The sequence below is a fragment of the Periplaneta americana genome, chromosome 11 (assembly GCF_040183065.1).
Source record: "Periplaneta americana isolate PAMFEO1 chromosome 11, P.americana_PAMFEO1_priV1, whole genome shotgun sequence".
Classification (NCBI taxonomy): Eukaryota; Metazoa; Arthropoda; class Insecta; order Blattodea; family Blattidae; genus Periplaneta; species Periplaneta americana.
The window spans coordinates 82,412,940-82,434,446 of record NC_091127.1 but is presented as its reverse complement, the minus strand read 5'-3'; the positions used below and the strand labels follow the sequence as shown (position 1 = coordinate 82,434,446).

The following is a 21,507-nucleotide window of genomic DNA, read 5'->3' as shown; positions in this document are numbered from 1 at the left end:
AGAGGGCTCGAGAGTAAGAGACGCTAGCACGAGCATGCACTCTCTTGACGACCCCTGGTCTAGTTTGTTGTGTTCCTGTTCCATGCGTATAAATGTACGGCTTTAAATGCTAAATTAAGTTACAAGTGTTATCAGTTTCCTTCGTTCCTGTTCCATGCGTACAAATGTACGAATACTTAATAGCCGCAAGCAATGCATGCTAGTAACCTGAGAACTCGAGTAACAATTTAACACTTTTCTTATTTAATGTATTACAGCAAGTTTTGAATGTATTATATTTCTATGTTTATGACATAAATTACGTATTTTTACTCTATTGTTACGCGTAGTGTTGAAATAAAGTTTTTAAGTGTAACTTCGCAATCCTGGTTGCGCCAGATGGAAGATCCTTCTACATTATAAATATGATATTTTAGAAAGGAGACACAGTCTGATCACAGAGAGCTTAAAACTGCACCTTTTAATGGACAACCAGTAAGATGGTAATTTGTTCTGCTCAAATATGAATTAATTTATACAGTATCTTACTACTTCCTTCTTCCTGCATACTTTACGCAGTGTGTGTCTAAATATTTAGACTCCATTATTAACCATATCTACCAGTGCACTTTAATTTCGCATACCCAAAATGGCGTAATTTTATTCTTTGCAGTAGTGTCTGTAACGGCGACCAGAAAAAGTGACGTTGAGAAGGGCAACAACTTCGAGAAAGTTGGCTTCGAAAAAGCAATTGAACTTGCAGGTAGGTCTGTGTAGTGTAAGAAATTCTTACCTCTTTACGAAAATTATACAATTTTTTGTCGAATTCAGGCATTAGATCTTATTATAAATAATAAATTAATAGTCACATCATTGCACAGGTTCAACAGACATATTTAATTTGAAATAAAGATTGGTGCTATCTCTTTAATTTCATATCTGGGTAACTCATTTGTTGGAATAAATTAAATACAATTTTATTTTATGGAGCGGGCACTATGACTGCCATCTTCTCACAGTGCGGTAAGAATGATAATAAAGCTCGGAAGTTCTGACCTTCTGCCCCGTACACGTAGCTGGGACAGGAGTTCAATATAAACAAACGAGCGCTTCCGACACGGAAGTACAGTCGGGTTCACTGAAAATGCGGTCACTTCCTAAAACACATCATTGATATCATGCCAGGTTGAGTAAAATTAACAATACATAATACATGCATGAATAAACGAGAATAATAAATAAGTTTAATATTTTTATTTCATCCCGTAAAGTTTATTGCAGTAGGCTATCTAGCCTATACAGCCTAGCTACATTGCAGCACATATTTAAAATAAATAAATCTTAGCAGAGGCGAAGCAGAGGAAGGCAGTAGCATTTTAGTTTATCTTGCCATCATTACTAAATATATTATAATATAGTGCAGCATCACTAGTAAAGTCTATTAATAGTACAAATGTTTATAGGTACTATTTCTATATTTCTTATTTGCGTATCGATGGCTAAGAAGTGATATCTCAAATCTGTAAATATGCAAGTGAATCAAACAACTGTTTTAAAATTTAATGTTTCTCAAACTGACAAGCTTTTTATATATACAGGGTTGTTTCCAATATCTGATAACGAATTTGAATGTCAGGAATCACACCGACAGTTGAATTGCGGCGAGAGGTGACAGACCAGTAGTGAGTGATTTCATAATCAGAGTGCCCAGTGTATCACAGTAGCAATGCCCAAGAAAATCGAGCATTTTTGGGAGGGGTACATAACAACCCTTTCCGATGCCAAGTACAGTTACGTGAAAATCATAGGAGCCTGCTAAAAACGTGGTTTCGTTATTTCCAAGAAAGGTATCTTGTGTGTACCTAATAAGACTGGCAAAGCTCGGATGGGATTAATTCCAGAGTGGAAAAGCAAGCAAATCCACTCCCCGCCACAAGACGTCGCACCTCACGAGATGATACAAATTAATTCCATTCGAGCTTTACCAATCTTATTAAGTACAAAGAGATGCCTTTCTTGGAAATAACGAAACCTTGTTTATTGAGGGCTTCTTTCATTTTCACTTAACTGTACTTGGCATCGGAAAGGGTTGTTATGTACTCCTCCCAAAAAGGCTCGATTTTCTTGGGAATTTCTGCTGTGAGTCGCCGTGCACTCTGACTATGAGATCACTCACTACTGGTCTGCCACAGTTCAGTTGTCGTGTGACTCCTGACGCACATGATGTCATTCGAATTCGTTATCAGAGATCGGAAACAACCCTGTATTTCTGCTTTCTCTATTCGAGGACAAATTATTAGTTAACCGTTCAATTTTGTGAACTTAATAATAACGTAGATAATCTAATTAATAATGTAGTTAAATTAAATGGTAATTTTTGTAGGTACGAGGTATTTCTCCTTAACCATTGATATGCTATTTTACGATTAATTCCTAATTAATTTGGAGGAGTGCTTGCCTTAGTAATATCTATTGCAATTTTCTTCATAATACCTTTATGTAATTCAAATTTTCGAGCATACAATTTTACCCTATCAATAAAATTATAATTCTGATCAGTAAGAAGAATAATACTATTACTGTTATTAATACTAGTACTACTACTAATTATAATTATTATATATTGTGATTACTCCTATAATGTATTTTTTAGTACCAGTAGTGCAATTACATTTTACTTTGCTACACAGATTCTAAGTATTTTAGCAAAAGGAAACGCAGTAATTTTTGTGTTTGAATTTTTACATTACTTATTTTACTTTTAAATACGTGATCTTTTATTCAGATGTTAGAGTATTCAATAAATGCGACACAATCAAAATTAAGGCTCTTTAATCACAAGCCATTTCAAAACCAGTTTCACACAAAAATTTATGAAAACTAACGGATTACTTAGAAAGCTTGATGTCAGTGACCAGATTGTTTAGCTGAAGTGCAGCCGTGGAGGAATGAGCGAAGAAATAAGCCAATAATATCACTGAAGACATCTTTTGAGCGTCATACCATGTGCTGACAGTCTTGAGGGAGCAGAGTTTTGTGTACCAGATCGGCTACTTTTTTCAACAGGATTTGGGAAAGGATCGCGATTCACTTACAATTGAAGGGTTCAGAGCCATAGTGGGCCAAGTGCCATTTATTAAAAACGGAGAAAGCAAGGGTTAGAGTTAAGTGAATACCATAGTTTAATGAAGATTGACATATCATTTAGTTTTAATGTGTATACTTTATATTACTTGCTATATGTTTCCATTGAATTATGGTAATAAATTCATTTTAACCCTTGTTTTCTACGGTTTTAGTAAATGGCGCTTGGCCCACTATGGTTCTGAACTCTTCAATTAGACGCATAGCAGGTCGTCTTTTCTCACCAACTCTGCCATAGCGAGGAATTTAGCGATGTAACTAAAAAAGTAAAATAAATAAATACATTATTATTACACACAGCACACTTTATTTTACTTTTAGGCCTATATTAACATTGCGCTCGGGCGCGAGTTCGATCCCTGCTTGGGCTGATTACCTGATTGGATTTTTTCTGAGGATTTGCCCAACCGTAAGGTTAATGCCAGGTAATCTATGGAGAATCCTCGGCCTCATCTCGCCAAATACCATCTCGCTATCACCAATCTCATCGACGCTAAATAACCTCGTAGTTGATACAGCGTCGTTAAATAACCAACTAAAAAAATATAATAATACATTTTTAGAGATATATTAAAAGATACACGCTGTTGACGCTTCGCTGCTGGGAAGGAGAGGACTCCCACAATAAAAAAAATGTGCAACGAACCTCCTTATTTGGTCGTCTAAAGAAACCCAAAGCTTATTGTCTGCCACTGTTTCACTTTTTTCGGCTAAACATCAGTATAACAAACTTTCAAATAGACCTACCTTTTGCGAAGTGTTGAATCTAAATGAAGTTTTTGTAGGTATATTTTTGTACGAATTGCTTGAAAAAAGGAGTTACCTATTTACTTTATGAACTGGAACGTTGGTCCCCTCCATCATTTTGCAGACCATATGGAAAAAACTCCCGACTTCTTTAATTTAAAGCGAATACATTTCGTCCTCTTGTTGCTCCAACAATGCTACATATTTAACCGTTAACTGACATGAAGCAGTCTCACAGACCGCCGTCATCCCTCCATCCCCTCCACTTTACGAATTTTATGGTCTAGAACTTTCCTCTTCTATCTCCTTCCAATTAGAGAGTAGTGATCTAGCGTACTGATTTATATTTATTATAATATAACCAATGGGGTCTGACAGACAGCACCAAGTCAGTTACGAGAGAAATAATAGACATGTCAGTTAAGGGTTAAGATGATTTTTGGTGTTACAGTGTTCTTCACTGAATCTGCGTTTCCATCCTCTAGTTTGGTACAAGTTACAAATGTAATCGTATTCGAAGGAAAAAATCTAATTTCAAGTTACTCTATGAAATTAATTTACTTACAATTCAAAATACGTGATTTCAATATTTATAAACCCCAATCGATTAAAATATACATAAAAAAACATTTACCTTTAATTCTCTGAATGTATGAGTAGTTGGATTTAACATAACTATTTACTAGTCGCGTCGGTCTTGTGATTCAGCTCATAGGCTTTACTGGACTGGGGCCTGGTTGTGTATGAACTAAACTATGAGACAGCATACTTCCGACACAATTCAAGCTACGTCGTGTTGCTGACATGTCTTCAATAACCTTTTCAGGCAGTGACAATTTTGTCCATGGATGGGCAACTCGTGCTCACAAAGTGCTAACGAACGTTGAAAGAGAGAAAGATAGACGGAGCCAGCCGCAGCAATTACAAGTTGTTTGTAGTTTCGCTGCAAAAAAAACAGTTCACTGCCACGGTGCGCTCTGGCGGCTCATGCAGGTGTCGTGATATCTACTCCATGATTTGAATTTCAGAAAGATGCATGGTACAATAATTATAGTAATTTTAGACATACTGATCTAAATACACATAACAAAATTATATTATTTCCTAGCTTTGTAAATTAGTTTAGTACTGGAAACACAAACTGAATACAACCTTTTCAAGATACAATAAATATGGCTGCAACAATTATTTGTTATTACATTATTTGTTAATATTTCTTATTATGTGTTATTTGAAACATAAAACGCGAGAATTTACAAGTCTTTATACATTAAAGAGTATTCCTCTGTTCTCAAAAAGGTAATAGTCTGTAGTCGCAAACAATCACAAATTCAAGGAAGTAATTTTTACATGTCACGGCGAATGAATAAACTTTTTCTGAACTCTTTCTCTACATTGAGAGCTTTTACACTTCTTTCTTGTATTAAACTCTGCCTCAAGCGCATACAATAAGTATATGGAAGCAAAGAGTATAATTGGAAATATTTGACTTAGGCAGCATTACGAACAGTTCGATTCCTGATTTCGCTGGAATCTGAGTGGAGTGCTGTTCTATAGATTTATCAAATCAAGCTATAAACTTTCAGGATCTTCTATCGGCTGTAAGCCAAAAGTATTTTAGAAAAATCTCGATTCCTTGTCAATTGTCATTGTTTCTCCAAACTTACCAGTGAATTCTGCTGTAGGCCTTGAAGTAGGGTCTTATATTTCTGTAATCCTCGGGAAAAGTGACACAAGTCAGTTTCCACAAACCTTTTTTGATAATTTATTGACAACTTACGGAACATCTGTTCGCTTGGAAAAAAAAAAATACATAGGTATTCCTCCAATTACAATAATTCATACAGAAAAAATCAAATCGACATAAACCAGTGTAAGTTGTCAATAATTTATCAAAAAATGTTTGTGAAAACTGACTTATGTCACTTTTCCCAAGCACTGCAGATTTGATAAGAAGATTTTCTTATTACTCTTCAAGATAGTTTATAGTCAAAGAGAGTGAAGTTGCCTTATATTCTACATGATACTGCCACATTTCAAATTTATCCATAAATGCTCGTAGCTAGTCGATCATATATCGTGCAATTCTGTAACTCGCACGCACAACGTGCTAACGATATTTGATATCAGTCTCACCTTGTTGATATCCCATTTTTACCTTTAGCTGTTCTAGACAGAATTTCTTTACTGAAACCTTCACTGTGTTTATTTGTAACATAAAATGTCATGTGTAAGAAAGTGTAATAGAACATTATACAAGTTTTCTTAATAAAAAAAAATCTCTCTCTCGACTCATCACCAAAGGGAAATGATCTGGGGATTACTGTATATTGTTTTTCACTTAAAACGAGTGCCATTTACTGCAGACGCGAGCGAATTTGCATTTTGCAAGAACCGCATACAGACACTATAGGTAGTACGGAGTCCGTTCTATCGCACTGAGGTTGTGTTGACACTTTCAAAGCACGAGTTGCCCACCCATGATTTTGTATATAGACGCGACTGTAATCGGATTCAAGGCGTGAGTTTGTTTACTCAAGCCTCAGCCACGCGCACAGGACAGAAGATCGGAACTTCCGAGCTTTAGTTACAATTTGGCAGAAGGGCCGCTTCTTCTCTATCATCTACAATAGTAAAATTAGGCTCAAGTGAAGTTTGGGGATAGTACGGCTTTTCGATGTTGATCTAGAAAGGGCTTGGGGCTCCGCATCCCTGGGGCTTATCAGACTACTCGTCTGCGAATGAGACCTGGCTCTATCAGGGACTCAGGCAGGATAGCCATCTGTCAACATCGGATTCACGAATGCCACCTAAGCTATCTGTCGAACTTGGACAAACATCGCATATATATGGCTCACAATAATCCAAAGAATGCCTGAAGCCTTGGTTTTTCTGAATCGACGCATGCGACGTCTGAGATGCGAGGCCAGCCTCGCACAAATCCGGACTACACGAGAGATAGTGAGTGGTTTCTATGACTGCGAGGTGCGCAGACCTCGCATTTCGCAGTTGTAGAAACCACTCATTATCTCTCGTGTAGTCCGGATTTGTGCGAGGTGAGCCTCGCATTCCGCACGTCGCATGCGTCGATTGAGAAAAACCGAAGCTTTATAAGGAGCAAGTCAAAATCCTATTAATCGTTGACCGCACTCTGTGTTACTTGAATCAAGGAAGGCTCTCTAGTGTTATGATTATTAACTGAATGAGATTCTGAAGTTTCAAATACGTTTATGGACAGTTATTATTAAAAATAATTATTGCAACCTAATGTGAGTAAGTATGGTTTCTTGTAAATATAATTATTATTGGTTTAGATTCAAAATTTTAATAGACTAATGGAATATTGCAGGATATGGTAAATTTCACTATTTTCTATTGGCTACTTGTGGTTTCGTGAGTACTAGTGAAGAAATGGATGTGATCTCCATGTCATTCATCCTTCCCTCGGCACAATGTGACTTGAATCTCAACACTCATACCAAGGGCTGGCTCAACTGCATCATTTTCATTGGTAAGTAGGTGGAGAAAACGAAATTTAAAATATAGTATATTTACATTTACACTTAATAAACACATAATTTACTAGACAGAAGCAATTATTTCCGCCCGTAATTTTGAGAAGTACATTTTTCTGCTACAAAGTTAACAAAACTCAATGATTTGATTACTATTTTTGACAAAAACACTGCTTAAAATAAAATATATAAATACTACATCTATAATAATTATATTTCTATCAAGCAAGCGAATTTATACGAATAAGATTAAGTAATTTACTTAAATTTTGTAAGTATATTTAACTTGTAGAACTGACATCGATCTGAAGTCTAATTAGTGGAATATGTAGCTAATCGGCGATGTATGCAATGGAGAGGAAAAGGAACTGGTCACCCTACCCCATTATCTCCTGACATAGTTGCCTCAAAAATGGTACCATGTTGGTATCAGACCTGTCTTCGGACAGCTGACTGAACAACAAGCAACAACTCACATCAGACGACATGATGATTAAGCCGAACTCATAGTCTAGCAAATTCGCCGCAGTACAACTGGATTGTTTTACTCGTATTTTACTTTGTGATATAACTGTACTAGACTCGGAAAATTTAATTATGTATATTTTTAAAAACAAAGGCCCATCGATTTTTTAATTTCATTCACACAATTTCTGTCTTCGTTTAATTAGCCCTGCCATTACAATTTTATGGTAGGCCTATTCATTCATCCATATTGCTCCTCTGTCGTTCATATTGTTTGTGCATGGTTAATTAGAAAATTAAGTTGGAAGTTTCAGCAGTCTGACAACATCGCCGCTAACACACTCCTCTTTCTTCTCGTAATACCTCAGGTCTGTCTGCCTAGGTGAACTACCTCCCATCTTCCTTCCTGACTATAACGTTGCAGTCTGTTCACATCGTTCAATGGCTTGAAATTAGTGGTTTTTAAATTAAATTTACACGAAAACCGTTCACGCTACTCAAATGTGACAGAGGGATACATGACTCTATATTAGATTTTCTATCGATATGGGTAAAAGTCACGATCCTACTCGCAATAGTTATCGAATAAGAGGGTGTTAAACATTGGGGGTGGGGGGTGGGAGAAATATTTTTTTCTGAGAAAACTATGAACTTTCCACCAATATAGTATTACAGTTTTTTGTTACATATAACATGAGCTATTCGCTCTGAAAATCTGCAGGGTTATTTCAATAATTCCACTCTGTAGGTAGGCCTATTTACCTACATCTTTCCGCCAACTCTCCACTTAGTTCTCATTTCATATCATTCTCCGATCGCCGGCTGGTGAAGCAAGGAGAGGGAAGACTAAGGGCGTGTGGTGTTGCCTACACGAACCCTGGGTGTACAGCGGATCTTAGTTTAGTCAACTGCTGTGGGTAATAATGCACCTAATTAGCTGAGGTGAATTATTATATAAATCTGACGTGGGATATGTTAGCCAAATAGTTTATGTATCTTCTCACGGAATACCTTTTATAGAAAGAAATGAGTAAATGAGTCTAGTAACTTTAATCAGGAGACCCTCGTACGCCCTCAATGTTTAAGTAAGCTGCAGTTACGAGACGATTTGTCCTCAGTCCCCAGGTAATATCTTTCAGTCACATGAACACAAAATTGTTCTTTCCTAACCTGGGGACAATATTACCTCAGGAAGACGACTCTGTAGGGCCCGACCTACCAGTTTGCTTACTCAGATAACTAGGGCGATAATAATTATCGATATCGCGCCCGTAATTTATAACTAGGCTACCCGTACTTTGGTTTGATTTATTCTTACCGGACTTAGGACACCGGCGCCAGGAGCTTTGCAAGGTGTCGCGTCGATTGAAAAGGACCACCTCTTGAACACTTGCTGGTCTAGGCCTACATCAGCTTCTGATCTTCAACAGTTCTATTGTGGGGAAAATGTTAATTTTGATCCACTGTTTGAGAAGTGGTCTCAAGAACGGCACTCAGTGCCATGGCCTTCTCGGTCAGAATAAAGGCAGTGACATTTAGCTGACCTTCAATGGGCGAATAGATTACGACAGATTGGACAAAGATCTAGGGATGTATCATACTTATAACCAGGGAACGGATTTATATGGACTAAAAATATATGAAATATGTAAATATATATGTAGTTATTTTTACCAAAATATGGAATTAAATATGGATTTTTACCAAAATATGGAATTAAATATGGACTTAAAATTATAAAAAAATGACTATGTACGTTAAATATTGGTACATTTTAATCAAACTAAACAAAAAATATAATGGACGTACCTTATCTTCCAATGTAGTTTCAACAAAACACAATTTTTATTGTCTGTTACCATAACAATAGGTTACAAACATTTCTTTCAAGTGCTGAAAAGTGAATCTTCTTCTATTGTCTCTGAGGATAGATTTATACTGACTAAAAGAGCGTTCGACGTCACAAGAAGTAACTGGTACATAATTCAATTTCACAATGTCTGCTGGGGATAAGTCCAAGTTAATCTTCACTGTTGATTCACCACTCATCACAGCAACAACCTTTTGTAGTTCTTCATATCCAGGGTTTTTTGAAAGTACAGTGTCCACCTTAGCTCTTACTGCATCTGCAACTTTACCTCTACCACGATTCAGTTGTTCCACAGTACTATTTATAATTTCAAAACTTTCAGATAGTGAAAGGTGCCTATTTTGGAGACTTTTGAGCGTTTTTATGATGCATGAAAATGTATGCTGAATGTGAGCTAAGTCATTCTTCACACTTATGTCACAGGTAACTGTTTTCGCAGTATCAATTGAGACTGCATCTTCAGAGTCCAATGCAAGGAGAACATTGTTAATAGAGTCTATATGTTCGGCATAATATTCAACTGCTTCTAGCCATGTACCCCATCTAGTTAAAATTGGCTTTGGTGGCAATGGAATTTCAGGGTACATTTCTTTCAACACGTTAACTCTACTGGGAGCTTTGAGAAATACTTTTTTCACTGATGAAATCAACAAATCTACTTTAGGGAAATTGTCTCTGACCACTTCTGCCACACGATGAAATGCATGCGCCACACAAGTAAAATGAGTCAATTTAGGATATACAACAGATAATGCTTGTCCAGCTTTGACCATATAAGGGGCAGCATCGCTAATAAAGAATAACACATTATCGTACATAATACCCTTTGGCCACAGGATACCCATAGCTTCGTTGAACAGTTTAACTATAGTTTTGTTATTGCTCTTTTCTAGAACATCACAATGTAAAAGAATTCGTTCAGAATATTGTTCACTTAACAAACCGATAACTACATTACCAACAAGTCTACCTTCTTTGTCGGGAGTCTCATCAATGGAAACCCAAATTGAACTATCTTTAATTTCATCTCTTATCTTCTGTATTGTCTCATCGTAGATGGATGGAGCATACGTCTTCCTAAGTGTTGACTCATCCGGGATTGTATGTTGAGTATATTTTTCAAGGAATTCCCTGAAGACCTTATTCTTTAGTTTGTAGAGAGGAATATCAGTAGAGATGAGAGAACGGCACAGGTCGATGTTAAACTCAGATCTTACATTCGATGTTGTTGGTTGTGTTAAAAACAATTGTCTCTGCTTGGAATTTAGTTGTTTGTTGGCCTGATGTTTACTAGTTGTAATGTGTTGTTGCACCAGGAACTTTTGTGTAGATGATACTGCACACTGACACAAATTACAAAATAATATTTTATTGTCAGTTGATAAACCATCTTCTTTAAATTCTGAAATGTAACTTGTTAGTTTTGATTTTAAATTGACTGAATGACGTACTTTTGGCATATTTACCGTCTTTATAGTATGATTTACAAAACTGAACCTATGTGTACTCTGACTGGCATTTAACTGTTGAGCTGCACAACTGAAGTCTGTTAAAAATTTTAAATTAAATTAATACAGTTTTGTAACTTACTTTCCCATTGTTGATAGGACTGCTAATTTTCAAATAACTCTGATGTTAAAGGGATTACTGAACATGTGTTTAAATCTCTATTGTTGAAATGTATTTTTAAAAGTTAATGGAATTTTGTTTTGTTTTATTGTTAAACCTAATATAATATGGACTGTTTTATATGAAATATGGAAAATATATGGAAATTAACGAAAATATGTACTAAACTCTAAAATATGGAAAAATATGGAAAATAAAAGTAGGATTTTTCAACCCTACACATTGTGAAACATAAAGATAATGCAAAATATAAATTATATTAGCTTTATAAGTAAATATGTATTTACATATAAATCCTTTCCCTGCTTATAACATATCTCTGGTGTCCATTACTGCAATCCGGGCTTACTAATCATCCACAGCTTGCTCATGGACCGCCTTACTGATTCGACAGCGCACATATTTTTCACCTAAGCCCTATACTCATTTAAGCTAGTGCGTTGTACAATGTCCAGACCACAGTCTACTATATACAGTCACGAAGCTTGAGTTTTGAGGGTGCTAGAAACAATAGACTGTGACGGTACTATTTTGCATCGCCTGTAATGAGGCGATTTTAGCAATCCTAGTGGTGAGGAACTACCTAATGTTTCTATATTTACTACGTATTGAGCTTCGCGACTGTATATACTAGACTGTGGTCCAGACCCTATTGCAGGCGATAATTAGGCCGGTAATGTGGCATGTAGTTGCATCCTTCCTGGTTACGTAAACCATTTCGTAACTCAGTCATCCATTACCTTCTAAATGCACTTCTTCAGGTCGCTAATTGACCTCGAAGGTGGGGGTGGTGGACTAACAGCAACCACTTAAGCCCGGTTCAGACGTGCTTGTTTCCGTGATGGACTCCAAGGTGCCTGCGCTGATGGCTACCCTGCGTGCTCACTTGCTTGAAGTAATGCGCTCTGGTGGCTGCTTTGGTGGCAAGCTTGCTGGATTTCGAGGGTAGGTTCCTTGCTATTTTTCGTGTTGATTTGCAGACTGGAACCAACGATGATGATATAGTATATCCACTGAAACCATGTTGCCATATTCGTTGTTTTCCAACTGAACCTGTTTTTATCTATATTCTTTAGTTTCTAAGAAACAGCAATTAAATATCAGACTTTAGCTGTTTTGCACTTATGGCTTAATTACCTTATTACGACATTTACTATTGTTAGTGTAGGACTTTAGTTGTTTTCTACTCACGGTTCAGTTTCTTTTTGACCATGAGTGTTGGCAACAGAAGAAAAGCAGATCATTTTCCAATTTGAACTGTGAAAAGAGCCAGCTCCGTGAGAACAACAACCATCACCGTAGCCAACACGGAAGCCTGCATCGTACCCACCAAGGCACCCAGCTTGCTAGCCAGCTAGAGAACACGCAAGAAAACAAGCACCGTTTGAACCGGGCTTTAGTCTTCAAAGAGCGCCCATTTCACTGCACACGGGAAGGTGTCGGCTATGTGCACAATCTTCATGCTCATCAATAGATGATCAGATGGAAGATCACCCAGAGTAGTTAATATCGCCCTAGCTGTAAGACCTTTCACCTGGGTGATATCCAAATATGTAGGAGACGATTAGCAGAATCCGACACGTGCATGACGTCCTGAGGGACCATTACGACGTAGTTATTTCTTGTTCAACTTATTGTCTGTCGCACTTCAAATAGGGATGCTCACATTTCCAGCTCCTCAGGCGACTACAAAACTACCTAGGCTTCTTACTACGTCAATATTCCGGTCGATGAGCGTGGCCAGGTGACATTGGTAGTCATCAGTTGAAAGGAGACTCTGCTTATATTGGTTTCAACGGCCATTACCTCCATTCACGTTAGTTGTGGAAGGAAATACAGTGCTCAATTGATAAAACAGCTTCACTATACCTCCTCCTAGACTAACTAGTCAATGATGTTTATAAATTTTAAACTCCACGAATCTAAAATGTTTCGAAGTCTAGGAGCTTAAAAGGCTCGCAAATCATAGCCAAATTACAGTTCAAGGTTCTAATTCTTCTAGTTGACGCTTATATAACTGAATTTCTTCCCTGGAGGCAGGCAGTTAGGTCAATACTAGCTAACTTCTGTGGATTAAGAGAGAAATAGATGTTCACGGTTCTCAAATTTTCTGGTGAGTAACTAGGTTGGCTTTTCCAGACAAGGTGATATGTCGATGTTAAAATTTTGCAGGAGAGATATTATCTAGAAACAAAGCAAAGCTGTTTGTTTATTGCTAAGGACGTGGGAACATGTGGTGATCTAATACAACGAAAGGGTTGTTTACAAACAAATGCGGTGAATAAACTTGTATTGAGCATGTTTGAGAACATAAATTGCTTCGGAAATGTCTGTACGTAAAATTACACATTTACAACGCCACTCCTTTCTCTTCAAGGTATGATGGCTGGTGCTTACGCATGGGGTTCAGTAGCAGATTCGCTGGGTAGAAAGAAAGTACTGATTGCTATATCAGTAATGAATGCAGTCTGCATTGTTGCATCAAGTTTTTGTCAAACATACGAACTCTTTATGCTCTTCAGGTTTCTCAACGGAGCAGCGTAAGTACAACAGTACTACTGTACTCAATATTTTGTAATAAAGTCTTCATATTTATTATTAGGATAATAATTACTCCCACTTAAATGGGTATATAGCAATGTAACCTAAATACATTCACGATTACCACTGCATAACAAATACTGGTACGGAGAACACTGCTATATATTTATTTAAACTAATGCTTTAGATAACACTCTGAACATTTGCCATTTGTTTTCTAGCTTCCCAATATTGTCCATTTGATATTGTTCAGTATTTAAGAAGTGCCCTACATTCAGGGTGCGAATTAAGATTTCTAATGAGGGGGAATAGAATCCTAAACAGAGAATACCACACATAAAATTATTATTATTATCCTCATTCGATATGGCTCAACGCTTGGTCACACTGAGTTGCTTGTCTTGCATCTTGATCATAATAATAATTATATCCATGAGCAGGTTTAAAATAAGATGTGTAATTCCTAAGTTATTGATTGTTGTCAGCTTGCTGGTGATATCAATATTATTTTCTTTGCTTACTTTATACTGTACTAGATAAAGTATACTCGAATTAAAACAATTATATTTTGTGAGGGGGATAGAAGTTATCCCTGGCAGGGATGTTAATGTGAATTTATGAGAGGGGGATAACTTTCCAACGGGGGGGGGATCCCCCCCACCATCTTCCCTGTTAATTCGCACCCTGACTACACTTCCTAATATGGTCATGATTCATAATTGCATTTCCATTGCACAAAATGTTATTTGGTGAGGCAACTATTTTTAATCGATGCAGATGTCCTGCTAGATCAGCGGTTCTCAATCTTTTTCAAATACATACCACTATTTTTAATTTAGGACATTAGCTGTATCATTAATCAAGTTTGTGAAAACGTCATTGTATCGCCCCTAGTGTTATAATAAACGTTTCTATGATCCAATACCGGTCCCAATAATGTATTGAAACAGTTACTCTTCGGATTTATTCACTGGAGTGATTCATGAAAATATACAGAAAACAGCTACCTATATGTTTTTATATTTTATGTTAATTTGTATTTTCATTTCATACTTTAAGTATCACCCAACAGTGGCTGACGTATCACCAGTACTACGCGTACCATAGGTTGAGAATCTCTGCACTAAATACCGGTAATCCTGACCTGTTGTATTCTTTTCTGTACTTAATGTACGTATAACATTGGTGCCAATGGATCATACTTATTGTTAGTGTCCAGATGTTAGAGTCTATACATTAGGAGAGATGGACCATGAATGTACAGGAAAAGATTTTAATCATCTGTTATTAATTAATCATTGTAATTAAATTTGAAATGTGTTATTGGGAATAAAGTAAATATGCATATAATTGAATGGTTCAGAGCCATAGTGGGCCAAGTGCTATTTATTAAAAAACGGAGTTGCTGGGTTTACAATGACGCGACATTACACAAACTATGGACCAATAGGAAATCAGAATATTATGACGTCACGACAAAGATTGCGATGCGACGAAAAGTTAAACGAATACCATAATTTAATGAAGATTGACATATAATTTAGTTTTAATGTGCACACTTTATATTATTTACTATATGTTTCATTAAATTATGGTAAGCACTTAATTTTAACCCTTGTTTTCTCCATTTTTAATGTAAGGCGCTTGGCCCACAATGACTCTGACTCCTTCAATTATATATGAGGTTGTTCATTGTAGTTAAAGTTTGTATAACAGTGAAGGTAGGAGAGATTGTATTGTTTTGCTACGATACTTCATATAGCCCACTATGTGTTCATTAACATAAGCACTAATCTTCATTAGTTGTTGCTCTTTTTTTTTTCTAGACTTGGTGGAAGTGGTCCAGTTATATGGTCTTACTTTGCTGAATTCCAGCCAAAATCCAAACGAGGATCAATGCTGAGCTTTATGGCTGCCTTTTGGACATTAGGAAATCTTTTTGTAGCATGTAAGTTAAAAAATATAAAAATTAAGGATAAGTTCGAAAATTTTAAATATTAACTTACCGGTATTTGACTTCCATATGAAAATATTCAGCACTTGAAATCCTGACCAAAATAACTGATAATTATATATTATATATACGACACTTACAAAAAGTTTGTTTAAAATTAGTATGATTATACTAAAATAAAATTGTGTTTCTGTCAAGTGAGCACATTAACAAACTTGTACTTTTTTTATTTCCAGGTCTGGCATGGTTAATTATTCCGAGCAGTATTGGATATTTCTCACCAGCGTTTAAATATAATTCGTGGCGTATATTTCTCTTAATGTGTTCTTTACCTAGTTTCGTAGTCGCTATTTTACTCATATTTCTTCCCGAGAGTCCAAAATTTCTATTGTCACAAGGAGATCGTGAATCAGCTATGAATATTTTCAGAAAAATTTATGGCATGAACACAGGAAAACCAAGAGATCTATATCCCGTAAGTTTATTTTTAGCTCTTACCTTCAATAATAAAACAGTTATCTCAGTAATGAAACAGTGAAAATTGTGTCTTCATAATGATTATGATTATTAGATCTATTACTACTACAAACATAATTCCCATTATATCATAGAGAAAATTAGCTTTTCTATTATTTCAAACACTTTTATAGCACTTCTTACCTTAGTCTTAACCAAACGTCTAATGTTTACTAAAAATTCACAATACTTACTTACAGCTTTTAAGGAACCTGGAGATTCATTGCCACCCTCACATAAGCCCGTCATCGGTCGCTATCCTGAGCAAGAAAAAAAAATTCACAATAGAAACAAATATATTATATTAATTAATTATAATTACATTTCGAAGAAATACATGATTTTCAAGAATATATTTATTATTATATTAAATATCAATAGTAAAATCCTTTTCAATTCAATTTATTCCATTTTCATATCGAAAAGACGAAATATATGATTATGTCTCGTGACCATAATATTCTACGAAATGGAAATATAAAAATTGGAAATTTATCTTTCAAAGAGGTGGAAAAATTAAAATATCTTGGAGCAACAGTAACAAATATAAATGACACACGGGAGGAAATTAAACGCAGAATAAATATAGGAAATGCCTGTTGTTATTCGGTTGAGAAGCTTTTGTTATTTAGTCTGCTGTCAAAAAATCTGAAAGTTAGAATTTATAAAACAGTTATATTACTGGTTGTTTTGTATGGTTGTGAAACTTGGATTCTCACTTTGAGAGAGGAACAGAGATTAAAGGTGTTTAAGAATAAGGTTCTTAGGAAAATATTTGGGACTAAAAGGGATGAAGTTACAGGAGAATGGAGAAAGTTACACAATGCAGAACTGCATACATTAATACAATGCAGGGCATGTAGCACGTATGGGCGAATCCAGAAATGCATGTAGAGTGTTGGTTGGGAGCCGGAGGGAAAAAGACCTTTGGGGAGGCCGAGGCGTAGATGGGAGGATAATATTAAAATGTATTTGAGGGATGTTGGATATGATGATAAAGACTGGATTAATCTTGCACAGGATTGGGACCGATGGAGGGCTTATGTGAGGCCGGCAATGAACCTGTGGGTTCCTCAAAAGTCATTTGTAAGTAAGTAAGTACTTCATTTTCATAATTTTGTTAATTAAATTACAGAAAATTTCATGAATTGAATTAATAGGAATATGCTTAATCCGTCAACCATTGCTTGTCAATATGACATAATCATGTATAGATAATTGCCTATTTGCTTGCAGGTAAAGGATCTGATTGACGAATTTCCTAAAACAGAAGAAGAAAAGGAAAAGGAAGATGAAAAAGTCGGACAATGTCGGAATATGTTGAGTGACATTGTGGACAACAGCAGACAACTTTTTGTTTCACCAATACTAAAATTCACACTTATTTCAATTACAATAAACTTCACCTTTCATATTGGGTAGGCTGTTTTATAATATTTTACGAATTTATATTTGTAAATAATTCACATTTCCTGCAATATATTGCACTTGATATGAAACATTCCAGATTTAACAAATATAAGCTTACTCGTATTTTATCAGGAATTATCTTTGAACCTGTTCTGAATTAAACAATATGAAGGAAGGAACGATACAGTTTCTGAAGAGATTTGAACCAATGTATCTTATTCTTTTCTTGACCAGTCATTCTCAAAAAATTAATATTTGAGGAGAAAAATTCGCTCTGGCGCCAGGGATCGAACCTGGGTCCCTGGTTCTACTTACCAAGCGCTCTGACCACTGAGCTACGCCGAACTCAATCCACAGCACCGGATCGAACCTTCGTCCTACAGTGTTGTTTCCCTTTTTGTGGCCTGACTCCGAGTTGGGCATATACGTTGACGTTTATATTTCAAGTCAACTGCCATTATACAAAGAGTGCACTCAGCTGAGTGACTGATGGCCGGGATTCCGCAGTAAAGTGCACAACAATCTGTACAGAATAATGCACTGCTAGCTAGACGAATTTACTAAAGATGTTATTAATTGGTCCAACAGAAATATTAATTGTCACAATAACAGATATTAGGCTATTCTGTTGGACCAATTAATAACATCTTTAGTAAATTCGTCTAGCTAGCAGTTCATTATTCTGTACAGATTGCTGTGCGCTTTACTGCGGAATCCCGGCCATTAGTCACTCAGCTGAGTGCGCTCCTTGTATAATGGCAGTTGACTTGAAATATAAACGTCAACGTATATGCCCAACTTGGAGTCAGGCCACAAAAAGGGAAACAACACTGTAGGACGAAGGTTCGATCCGGTGCTGTGGATTGAGTTCGGCGTAGCTCAGTGGTCAGAGCGCTTGATACGTAGAACCAAGGACCCGGGTTCGATCCCCGACGCCGGAACGAATTTTTCTCCTCAAATATTAATTGTTACAATAACAGATATTATTCTGTTGGACCAATTAATAAAATCTTTAGTAAATTCTCAGAAAAGACCATTCAGATTCGAAGTGTAATTTTGTTTATGTAAGTATTCATTATAGAACACTCAAATATAGTTTAGTGATCATTTCTATCTACAATATTTTTCAGGTATTATGGGTTGTTGATGTGGTTTCCAGAGCTGTTTAATAGATTTAATGAGTATGCACAGGCTCATAAAGGACAAGAAGCGTCTGTGTGTGAAGTTACGGATTACGTTGTAAAAGCTGGCTTGGATGCAGATGAAGGATTATGCAATGAAAAAATTGAAAGTGATGTGTTCATGGAGTCCCTCATTACAGTAGCAGCTGCATTCCCAAGCAATGTTCTAGCAGTACTTTTTATGGACAGGCTTGGTAGGAAATTCTTTCTTGGTAAGTTAAGACTTTAGCCAATGTAATACTGCTGTTTAAAATATAATATTTTACCCTGAATACGTTTTCAACTGAAACAGTTGTCAAAAAAGAAGTTCGTGCTTTGTGCTACAAGTTATGTAAAAGTGTTGACGGGTAAGATTAAATATTTGCTCATGGTGTTATGATAATGAAGTGAAAATAGTAATTTGATGAAATGATCTTACGGAAAACGGAACCAACTCAAAACTTTTTAAACCAACACTATTTCTTACATAACCAATTTTGGCAGAATTCGTCAGAATTTGAACATGTCGAAAGTCAACGTATAGTCACAGTCTAGTATACTGTATACAGTCATGAAGTTCAATACGTAGGGAATATGCATCCATAGATAGGTAGTTGCTAACCACTAGGATCGCTACTATCGCCTCATCACATACAATGTGAAACAGTACCGGCACAGTCTATTGTTCCTAGTACCCTCAACAACTCAAGCTTCATGACTGTATATACTAGACAGTGGTATAGTGAAGCTTCAGTTATCGTTGTCTTCGACTATCGTACTTTTCTTTTAGCTAGATAATATTTGCACACACTCGAGAATCTAGTCAAGCATCTGAGATCACGTATTTAGTTTCCTAGACCTAATGTCCTTGTGACGTAGGCATCTAGGAGTGTGTCAGCTGTTCATTAAATGTCAAAGTTGGTTAAAAAAAACATGGTATCTCATGAAAATGCGCGATTCGGTATTAAATTAATTTTACCGTGTTATTATGCTTTTTCTTTAATTCTACTCATATATAAGTGTAACATATTTAATCACTTTTATTAAGTTGAAGTAATGCGATAGTGTTGAGGGACTGTACGCCTACTTTTTTTTAAAACAGACAACTTTGTTCAGAGTTATAGCTCAAAAGAAAGATGTACCGGGTATGGGATTATGTTTTATTTTCGGAACGAACTGTCACTATAGCACGGGTTTAAATGATTAAATTATCATCATTTCGATAAATGTCGGAGTATTGTGAAGTAAACTAACGACAACACTCAAAGATCCACTGAATTGGCCTTTCTTTTATTGGTGAGTCCACGGATCTTATAATTATTATGGATCACAATATCAGATTTCTCGACCACCATTCCTTCCTAACACGGCTATCGCGATAGGACGAGAAAATGTATCGTATTGTATTGTATTTATATACATTCCATGGTATTTTGACATCGCTTCACAGCTAGGATATGGAACATGTCAAAAAAAAATATAAATAGTAAACCTACTACAGAGTCTTAATTGTAGTCACAGCCTAGTTGAAATATAGCCTATACAAAAGAGTTTTACAATGTACTAGTAGACTACAACACAAGGCGTTAGTATCGATACTTAATACAAGATAAATATTCATGCAGCGTTGTTGAATGTCATAAATTCATCTATAGAACAGAAGGCATGAGAAATTAGATTCCGTCATTTCTCATAACTATGGTCCTGGAACACAACTATAGTCCACGATACAACCATTCAAATGTTGTACTCCATAACGTAGTACCTCGTTTATCTATATTTCTGTTGTACTGTAGTTTGAGTCAAGTCACTGCAGCTATTTACGAACGGTCCATGTTACTTCTACAATGTTCTTTGAATGGTTGTATCATGGACCATAGTTGTGTTCCAGGACCATAGTTATGGAAAATGACGGTACTTCTTTAATTTGGTCTTAAATAATTTTATGTTTTGAGTTTGATTTTTTTATATTCATAGGAAGGTTATTAAACATTTTTACTGCCATATGACGCACTCCTTTTTTATAGCACGATATACTTGCTGATGGAGTATGAAAGTCATTTCTTGACGAGTATTTATGCTATGAACTGTTGCATTAGTTATGGTACCGGTATAAAGTTTTCACGATTACGTAGGAGGAAGTTTATTAAAAACAATATACTGACAAGCCATGGGTATTATTTGCAGTGGCGTAGCGTCAATGTAAGCTAAAAAGCTTAGCTTCCCCAGTTAATAATAATTGCATAATAAACCTGCAGTTTATGGACAAAATTATTTATTAATTTTAATAGAATTTATATTTACGCGTTAAATATTGTGATGCGGCAGCTCAGGATGATTTGTGATGCAGCAGTAAACAAGAAGCCTGCACACACCAGCTTCCAAGCAGACTGGTTTCTTCTGTGTAATCCACCCCGCAGATTTTCCATCCCTTTCTAACTAAACTACCCTAGTCGCAAGGCTCGCAAGAAAGCTAGCTTTAACATTTAAAATAAGTAGTTTCCGAGCTATCCCTTTTCGTCAGTTGTGTTCAGTTGAAGTGTTAGTGTGCATTGTGGCTGATATAATAAATAATGA

General features: G+C 36.1%; 1 protein-coding gene across 3 annotated transcripts in view; it reads left to right on the top strand.

The window, feature by feature from the left end:
• The window catches only part of LOC138709155 (synaptic vesicle glycoprotein 2B), a 342,436-nt gene that overhangs the window by 301,736 nt on the left and 19,193 nt on the right, over positions 1-21,507 (top strand). For 2 of the 3 annotated variants that reach the window (XM_069839698.1, XM_069839697.1), the window contains exons 4-10: positions 653-742; positions 7,220-7,381; positions 13,727-13,889; positions 15,717-15,838; positions 16,081-16,319; positions 17,597-17,778; positions 18,901-19,163. In XM_069839698.1, coding sequence (XP_069695799.1) covers positions 653-742; positions 7,220-7,381; positions 13,727-13,889; positions 15,717-15,838; positions 16,081-16,319; positions 17,597-17,778; positions 18,901-19,163 — 1,221 coding nt within the window. The remainder of the gene's footprint in view (positions 1-652; positions 743-7,219; positions 7,382-13,726; positions 13,890-15,716; positions 15,839-16,080; positions 16,320-17,596; positions 17,779-18,900; positions 19,164-21,507) is intronic. The other variant, XM_069839699.1, reaches the window with a different exon arrangement.